General features: G+C 38.3%; 1 protein-coding gene across 2 annotated transcripts in view; it reads right to left on the bottom strand.

Moving 5' to 3' along the window:
- The window catches only part of LOC138041544 (uncharacterized), a 38673-nt gene that overhangs the window by 22908 nt on the left and 5765 nt on the right, over window positions 1-10000 (bottom strand). Inside the window, exons 1-3 of one of the 2 annotated variants that reach the window (XM_068887291.1) lie at window positions 7850-8056; window positions 6857-7298; window positions 4233-4380 (exon numbers count right to left, since the gene is read on the bottom strand). In XM_068887291.1, coding sequence (XP_068743392.1) covers window positions 4233-4380; window positions 6857-7252 — 544 coding nt within the window. In that variant the 5' untranslated portion in view covers window positions 7253-7298; window positions 7850-8056. Of the gene's footprint in view, window positions 1-4232; window positions 4381-6856; window positions 7299-7849; window positions 8057-10000 lie in introns of those variants that run through there. The other variant, XM_068887286.1, reaches the window with a different exon arrangement.

Genomic DNA, 10000 nt, shown 5'->3' with positions numbered 1-10000 from the left:
CCGCGGCTTACTCTGGACGCGGCGTACATATTACGCCAAAGGAACTATTTATACGAGTATAAACTCCCAGGCCAGGATAAGCCGGGGCTTGAGAAAGCTGTGAACGTCAATTTTGCATCATTTATATGGGCTGTTCGCGTTTTATTTTCTCTCGTATAAACGGCCCTTATATTTCTTTAACTTTTTTAAAGAGAGAGATTTCGCGCAAATTTTATTTCAAGCTATTCAGTTGAAATATTATTTCTCGCCATTGGCTTCGTTTGCGTGATCATTTACTGGTGTTGACATTTAGGAGGTAGTTGTTTGGTTCTAAACGAGTAGGAATAAAACGACCAGGAATGAGCGAATTTTAGTGGGTGTGCGATAGCAACACGAGACAGGAGTCGAGAGATTCTAACGATGGACAGATATTAGCTAACCCCTCCTGAAATAACCGAAGGAAGGCAGGCGTTGGTGGTTTGTGTGAATTTATAGCACTAAGTGGATGGAAGATTGGGCAGCTTCAGAGACGTCCTTCTGAGGAAACAAATTGTTAAAATAGCTAATTGTGATTGGAGAATTTCGATCCTCAGTATAATAAGTATAATAATGCCTTTTGTTGACAGGCAAAACCATATGATTGAGCGTGATCATACCAAATATCATTTGTTTGCGCGATCAAGTTGTGGCGAAGTGTGCAGCCCATGACAGTATGTCGTTTGTGAGCATATTGCTTTTTGTTGTATTAAGCTTCTTCCTCGGAACGCTCAAACAACTCACTTATGCACGCGCCGTTTGCGGTAGACCCACACTAAAAGATGCTGTTGAGCGATTGTTTTGGCTGGGGTTGGTCCGCAAACTGAAAGAAAGTTTATATGTTGAGAACAAATGTGTACTAAATGAACAAATATGTGAAAATCATGATATGAACTGCACTGAAAACCAAATGCCAAAGGAGAGAAGCACAGAACTGTGAAAGTTTCCTGAAGAAGAAAGTTCCTGATCTTAAAGTTAGTGCTAGCGGTATCGAGCTAGTCGCAGAGATGTACGCCTAGCCGGATGCATTTAGTTAAATTTCTGAAAAAGGTGAATTTTCTGTCTATTTGTATTATCATGGCTTTTTGTTTTCTGCTGTTACTGAATCCCTTTGTATTTGGAGCTGTAACGCTACTTCATGTGCAATTACTTGTATCGTTTGCAATTATCCTCACTAGTGGTGTTGTTAGCATTTTTACTGGGTTGCCAAACCCAGTCGGAATCTCGGTTTCATTTCGTGGGTTTTTACTGGGTTGCTAAACCCAGTCGGAATCTGCGTAGCGTTTCGTCGTTTTATTTTTTTCCGTGTCTGTAAAAGTCTTGCCTGTCACTCCCCTGCTTAGTGGTGTCTTTGTGCATAGAGTCTTATGTGCGTATTTTGTTAGGTTTGAGGGGGCTGGGGTAATGCGTAGATTTCATTATTAACCTGGAATGGCGTTGAAAGTCATTGTAACGCAAATGGGGTTTTAGTGCATCTTTAAACAAAATATGCCCTTATGGAGCTCAAGAATGGAACGTCAATTGGATAAACAACTTAGGCGATGAAAAATAAATACCTGGAAGTTAAAGCGACGAGTAATGGTCTTCGACAACAATTTCATTTTTCGCCGTTGGATGTCAAGTAAGCTTTAGCTTGGTACTATATACAACTCTGAAGTCAAATGGCAATTCTTTTATGGATTTAACAAACACTGAAGGAATCGAACGCCTTGAATGCATCACTGTGTTTACTGAAGTCGCATCTAAGTTGTCCGGCAAGTTACATTCATTTTAAGACTCAACTCACCAAAGGTAAAAACAAATTGGAAATGTGACAGTGAAAACTTATTTGAATGAAAGCTTGTTTCTTTTGTCTTTTATTATTTACCATCAAGGTTCTTTTGAAAAGGGTTTGATGTGAACTGTCAGAAATTAATTTAATTGCATATGCTTTGTGATTGTGTGTTTCGTTTGCACGCACGCAACTGAAATAGGAAGGGTTTTTTTGCCTCTTAATCGCAAATATGTTGTTTGTTTCAATAAATGTTTCGCTGGAAAAGATTTCTGTGAAATTTCCAGCTTTTGTAAACATATCATGTGTAATTTTCAAGCTTAACAAATTTGCATACATGTGTTGAAATGTGATACGGGGAGAATTTTGTGGCAGCGCATAAGTCACGAAAATAAACAGGTCTGTTGGAAGCGTGTTTGAGTTCAACAAAATGAGCCCCAAAATCAGCAAAAAATTGTCGATGAATAATAAAGTAGCTGCTATTTCCAAAATGATGGAATTACCTGGTGATAAATAACCTCGTCTTGGAAAGTAGATTTTTGACTTTGCAGAAACAATGGTGGGCGATTGTGATCTTTGTTTTGAATTCGCTCATTTATTGTCAAACTTTATAACACTTGACAGAAAAAGAAACTTACGAAAACCCGGTATCTTGCCATCATTTGACACAGATGCTTCACTTTAGTAAACTTTAGTATTACAAAGCTGTCAGATGCTCAGCGGGCACGCTTAAACTTGTGGTGAAAGAAGTTGTGAGGGAGCTTGAAAATTATCAACATGTCAGCCCAGAAGCATATGTTTCTCACTTCCCATTTATTTTCTTCAATCTCTTTGGGTTCAGTACTTTGCTAGTAACCACATGTCTTCTCAGGCTATTCACCCAAGACTTCTACCATGGCACTACAATGATAGACAATACCAAAACAATATCGTGCACTGTTAGAGCTACATATTACGCAAGGACAACTTGAATCTCCTGGAAGACAACACACAGCTCAGTTGACATTTTATATGGAATAAATCGCTGTGTTACTTCATTACCAACGTAAGCAATGCGTGTCTATTTTTTCTAAAGAGGACAGGAATTTCTTCTTTCTACAAATGATTAATTAACAGGCCGGTAACCAGGTTTTTAACCCCAGAAAAGGATCTGTTTCGTCGTACGAATGTGCGAGGACCTGTGAGCCAAAGGGCCTCTGCTGGTAAGACTTCTGGGTGACCCTTTAAATGGTCTTCTTACTGACCCCCCAACTTGAAAAAAATTGTCTGGAACGGTGCACGTACCACAGGCAACCCAGTGTACCCTCACGGAGGGTCTAGTTAATAATTCACTTCGGCCCTGTCCACACTCATCCAGATATTTTATGAATCCACAACTTTTTCTCAGCAGATTCAAAAATTTTAACATTCACTCGTGACGTATTCAAATAAATTTGCCGCCCACACGTATACGGATTCATTCTAGTACCCAGGACTCCTCTGTGACTATGTTGAATATTTACTCGTGAGACTGAATCTGAGTTTGTAAAGTCACTGGATTTGAAAATATCCAGATTCAAACACCTACACAATTCCAAATTCTTTGAGTATTCAAAACTTTCCACTCTGGAGAGTCCAGGATTCAAAAAGTTGTGGATTTGCATGAAGGATTCACCAGATACATGTGGACGAGGCAAGCAATTCCCCAGATAAATGGAGCAACCAGATTGGCGGGTTTTTGGTCAGGATATTACAGTACAGACCATCACCATGGCAATGGTCCATTCTGTATTTTTCCCCCTCTCTCTCTTGGGAAATTCAAGTTGAGCGAAACACAAAAAGTTCAATTATTTTAATTATTTTTTCATTACAACAGTAAAAAGCAGCAAGTGGGATTTAGTTTTACATGTAAAAAGGTTACCATCCAAAGACGAACATTCACCAAGTGGAGAAGTGTCCAATAGGTCAAAGAAATGATGCCATATAATAAATAACTTATTATAAACCTCACTTGTTTGGGACAGTACTGGGGAATATTGGCCTTCGGTCGCTTTTCTACAGACCTTGCGCATACTGCCACGACCATGGGCCAACGATCCCCAGTACAGCTGGCTAAAAAGAGGTTAGTCCTTATTGTATCACTAAATTGATATGTACTTTACAAATTAAAAGGAACTTGAAAGGAGTAAACAACAAAACAGTGAGACAAACAAACTTACATTAAACTGGTAGCTTTGTTTGAGTTCCAATGAAAGGACACTCAGCTATCTTTCTTTGATTTATGTTAACAGAACTTTGTGCTCCATTACCTTGCTTATGAATCTTATGTACATTGCAAAACAGCTGACTGGGGGCAAGACAGCTCATACATAACAATAATTTTGTGGTGAAAGGGACAGAAACACTAAAAGACTGTCTTCGTGCCTGATGGCACTAACAAAACAAACATTTGGACAAAGCTACTCACCAACTAAAATTCTCCTTAAATCCTGTTCCAGAAATTCCTGCAAGTCTGTTGAATCGTAACCAAGAGCAATAAGTGTTGCAATTATTGCTCCTGCACTTGCGCCTGCTACTCTTTTGATATTCTTCATGATGCCAGCAGATTCCAACACCTGTCAATCAAATAATTATGTAGATAACTTACACTTATTAGTGGTCTAAATTTGAATTATTGAAAATTATCCTTTCATACTTTCCCTGGCCATACAACTACCGTATTATGGGTTAAGGATCTCCTGTAAACCAACAGTTATTTTAACATTCGTCATAATCATTATTGATTCATTTACAACTGTATCATCATTTTTTCTTTTTCTGCTGGTCAGGAAAAGGGATGACGATAATTTTCCAGAGCATGCATTAAAATTCTATAAGGTCCATTCTTTTTTTTTTTTTCAAAATCAGCTCTTTTTTTCAATTTCAAACTAACACTCTTACATATATGGATCCTGGGACATGTGAAAAACACGGAAACAAACTCAATAATTTATTCTATTTTGTTTATTTCAGAAGGTAAATATTTTTTAAAGTTTTGCGTCACAAACATTCTTTACAAAGCAACCATCACCAGAAACAATGGACATAGGCTCAATTATTTGCAGACAAAAACAAACACGACCATGGTTGTCCACAGATTAGCATATGGCCTTACGCTAGGACAATGTTACTGGCTCTCACGACAAAATACAGACTATATGTACATGTATAAACAAAAAGACACTTAACAATTGACAGAGGTTTACAACAACAAAGAATTATACACAAGCAAATGCCTTGTTCATAAATTATAGAGAAAAAAGTTCTAAAAATTATTTGAGATATTACGGGCAAATGTTAAAGAAAAGCCATGTACATGTATATATACTTTGAAAGATCAATGAAACGCATATCAATATCCATGCCCTCAATTTTTTTAAGAAAGTTTAGAAGCAAGTCTTTTAAAGTGTGTTTTCCTAAGCTAGCAAGGTTCAGAGGGGATACCATTCCATATTATTTTTCATACCAATTCTAGAGAAGGAAAATAACCGTTAGTTTGTTCTCAACATTTTTTATGTGGATAGCTCTGGATTACAAAAAAAAGAGATGTAGAAATGAGGGTTTGGCACTGAAAATACAAAAAATGACGGTCTTCATTATTTAAACATCTGGAAAAAACTGCCAGCACCTTTTACCGGTAATCACCAAATACAATAATCCTAAGATTAATTAATGTTATGATCACTTCCTCTCTTTCCTTTCAAAGATCTTATTGGGATGGTTTGTGAATCAGGCTGTCAGGCATAGACAATGGAAAATTTGTAATCGATTTCTGATTGTCTCAAGTTCCCCAGGCGCATTCATGCATTCCTTAAATGGTCGTTAAGGTGGCAGGCACATTCATGCATTCATAAAACAGAAAAATGTACCACACTGCATTTGTAACCACTCTATAGGCTTGACAATTCGCAATATCACCTCTGTAACGCAGTATCTTACTCACTCCACGAGCTTCCTGTATTTGTACAGGAAGTAAGTAAATCTGGTGATGATGATCGGACATCAATCAAGGCTTGCTTATCTGCTATCAAATTTACCTAGCTGCATGCCTGAAAGCTAAAATCACTGTAAGGGATTATTTTGTATTCAGAGATACTATCACCTAAGACATATATTTACAGAGCCTTAATACAGCAGTTGCGTAAGACTCTAATGACTGAACATAATACCAGATGAGCTCAGATACAGAACCATGTCACTGCAGACATTTTGATAGAATTCTATCTAACTCCAATTTTACGCTTATATAATAGCAACAACTTAACGATCAAATTATTTTGTATGGATAATCAAGCTTAAATTCTCCCCGTCATAATAAAAAGCTCTCTCGCTACATTTTTTTGCAAAAGAAGAATAATTTTGTTTACATTGGACAAAGTTTAAGGAAGATCGCTAGAACGCGCGTGGGTAGATTTGATAGAAGTGATAAAACAACCGCCGTGAAGGTTTCAAAACTAATGCAGATTTTATGGGGGAAATTTTCCTGTTTAATACATTAACCCACACTATCCCGATTTTAATCAATAAATTACGTTGTTAAGGAATCACAACATGCAATTAATTAAAGGACGGTCCACTTACACAAAGCCGCAAAGGGAACAAAAATATCGCGCCGATTCGAGGATACAGCAATTTGCAGATACCGAGAAAATATCCTTGGAAGTGGTATCTCCGAAAAGGAACAACTAAATGTTGACGAGTAGTAACTTTTGGTGCGTCTATAATATTAGAAAACTCTTCAACACGGAATACCGGCTAATTACAACAGAGCGAATTCTCTGTGGTGCTTGCAATATTGCTTGGTTTTTTCGATTAGATCTTACGGAAATAAAAAGAACCAGCTGAAATCAAGACGAATTAAGGCTAAACGGAAAGATATCGTAAATCTTTTACCAACAATATTCTTTGCGGAAAAGAATTCCCCGAAAATTCGCACTTGTGCTGTTAAGTAAACACACGACAGCAAAGGAATCCATAATAAACAGGGCCGGAGTGTGATACGTGCATCGTCAAAACAACACAAATGAACAAAAACAAATCAAGTCTACGAACCTGAAGTGCACCAACATAAGCCATTCCCTTATTTCCACCACCTTCAAACACTAGATTCTCAAATGGAAAGGGATAGCCTTTGTAAAAAGCTTCTTCACAAGAGGTGCTTCCACGCCGGAGTCTTTCATTGGCTTCAGCAGCAGTCATAGATCCTACACTTCCCAGCAAAGTCGCTGCTTCATGTATCCTGGGTTCCAAAGAAGCCTTTGAAAAAGTCTTCAATTGCCCATTCATCATACCATGATTAGCACTGCCATTCATGCCCCTATGAGCGGGTCGAGCCATGTCGGAGGGTTCGATTTTTCTACTCTCGTGGAATTTTCTACTGCTTGATGTTTTCCTTTGCCTGACGTGCGTGGTCACTCCATTGGCGTTTTGATCGATTGTTCTTTGCATCGCAAAGAGACTATCCCACAATGCACTGAGGTGCACCCGCGTTCATCTGTAAGTACAAATATGGCCAGCAGAAACTATCAGCTAACGTGAACTCTTCAACCAAAACACGCAACAAATAAGCGTTCTAACAACAACGGCAAAGAGGAAAATACAGTTTACTATGGAGGCTGACTCATGGTTTCAAATATATCAATACAATGCAATTAAAAGATCTCCGCTAAATACATCACACATGTATCCGACGCTTCCTGACATTAGACACTGATTTTCAATTAGGAAGATTGCCCGTTCTAAACGAACTTTGTCCATTTAGTGACTGAGAAATCCGTCCTTGTTAACAAATAAATGAGATCTGCACTTTTTGGGAGACAATGAAGCCATTCAATATTTCTGTTTGTCTAGAATCCGAATTCCAACTATACCCGTGAACATCAATCAACTGTATTCAAATTGGACCCAAGAATAAAAAATGAAAGTAACAAGTTTTTGTCAAACACAGACTTCTACAAGCAATGTGTCATAGGCAAACGCGAACTGTTGTTACAGAGATAACTCTTTTAATTCGCGGCTTTGAGTAGTGTAGCAAATGAGTGTCACCTGAGTTCACAGCAAACTACCACTTTTCTTCTGTAGATTCATCAACCATAAATGAAGCTCTTCGATCACAGCAAACAACGATGCAAATTGCTGTTGCGTAACGACAGACCATTTCTAACTCCATTAAGAGACCATTTTGAGCAGCAAATTTCAGTTCGGCAAATCAAACAATCTCCGTGTCAGACGAAACTCTTTTAGACGAGAAAAGTGTTAATTTGAATGACAACAATGTCATATCACACACAATGCAACCCTATTAATTTACTAATTGTTATCTCCGAGGTCTCCAATGTGCAAACAAATTACCATGGGAACCGCAAATTAAAAAGAGACAACTGCCCAAGCAAAACTTTCGTGGGTCATCATATTTTGCCTTGTCTCTTTAAATGATATCCAGTAGCCATGAGGTTAAAATGCAAGGGAAAGAATTAATTTGCAACAATAATAAACTATTTAGCCGCAAAAGTCAATTCTTTTTATGGAAGTGTAGCTCACGAACCATAGATAAACTCTATTGCAGCAAGACAATTGTAATTTTTCATTAATTCTCTCGCTATAGAATACGAATTTAATTGTTTTTAAAACAAAATTAACCAAGCAGGGATTCTGTAACGCGACCTGATTGCATTTTACAAGAAAACGCAAGAACATTGTCCAAATGTGGCCAATCATTATACAATTGTAGCCTCGAATTAACGACAAAAGGCAAGCTCAGTATTCGTTTTCTCAAAGAGTAGTTTTCGATAGTCGCATAAGAGCAAAACCCAAATTATCGATAAGAGACCTGTATGGTAGCCAATCAAAAGAGGCGTGAACAGGACCAATCAAAATTCGAAAAATGAGTTAAATATCTCCCGCGAGTCTGGCGGCCGGGATAGTGCAATAGCCTGCGGTTCTCCGGAGTACGACTACTTTCGTAGGTATTTCCGCGAGTTTTTAAATTTGCGCTCGCGCGATAGGTTTTAAAGTCGAGTCGCAGTTCTAGAAATGCGCGTTCCGAACGGAAAATTCTTACTGGCTGACTTAAGGACATTCGCGCCCATTGCTACTGCGCATTTTTTCGTGCATGCCACACACACGTCATGCATTGCAGACCACGAAAGTAAACACGAATTAATTAATATAACAATGACCACAACCAGATTTTCTGTGCCCGCGAGATTGAGCACCCCGGCAAACCATTGTTTTAATGAAAACCGCTGGTAAGCAACCTGGTTCTGGTCATTGCTGTCAAAGGTCGTCCATGCTAAACACGCAAACATTTTCCACAAGAATGGAACCTGAAAGCGTGAGTTATCACTGGATAGCTGTGGACCCCGGTCTTCTCGGAAATGTCACGCAATGACGTCACAGTGCGAATAGGTAATATCGCTTTGAGAACTTCGCAGCGATTTTACTCTCTTGAAGATGCCAAGTGACCCCCATTTTTCTTTCCGTAGATCACTTCCTTTCCTGATTTTGTCCATTTTAACAAAAAACAAAACAAAGAAATCTGTACGTGAGAAGTTACAAATATTTGACCTTTAATGCTCTCGTGCCACCGAATATTTCTTTCTTAGACTAATAATATCAGTATCGTATTTTAAAGTCTATTTCACCTCAGAAAAAGACATCAGCTGCAAAAGTTTATTTAGTTATTTTAGTTATGTTGAATTGAGTACGTTTACAAAAACGTACGTTAACGTTTAAAAAAATCTGTACGCAGAAAAATTTTGGGCGCGAAAGGGTTTTCAGCTGAGCGCGCGCGCGTAAGCCACACACGCAATTCTAAAAGCTGCTCGCGTCAGCTCACGATTCAAAGTGGGTCACCAGAAATAAACAAATACCGCTAATTTCGCTCACCTTTCTTCTAATTCCTTTACATATGGAATATAAATAGATAGCTCCTATTCACGAAAACTACGAAGATTGTACACACACGGTTTAATGGTCACTTAAATCCGCTTGCGTTGGCCTGAAGCTCCACTCGCGCTTGCACTCGAATGAGCGGGTGACGCATGCGTAAATGCTGATCTTGCAACCCCCTCATTTTTCCTGATTTTGCAACTTTACTCGCTTATATCTCTGCGGCTTCCGGACGGTGAAATTTTTTCATTTTTAGCATGTTAGCTTAGATTAATTTAAAACGTTTGTATTTCAAATTTAAAAAAA

This window comes from Montipora capricornis, chromosome 1, assembly GCF_036669925.1.
Source record: "Montipora capricornis isolate CH-2021 chromosome 1, ASM3666992v2, whole genome shotgun sequence".
In the NCBI taxonomy this organism is placed as follows: Eukaryota; Metazoa; Cnidaria; class Anthozoa; order Scleractinia; family Acroporidae; genus Montipora; species Montipora capricornis.
The sequence above is the reverse complement of the archived record's forward strand: the minus strand, read 5'-3'. Positions and strand labels throughout refer to the sequence as shown.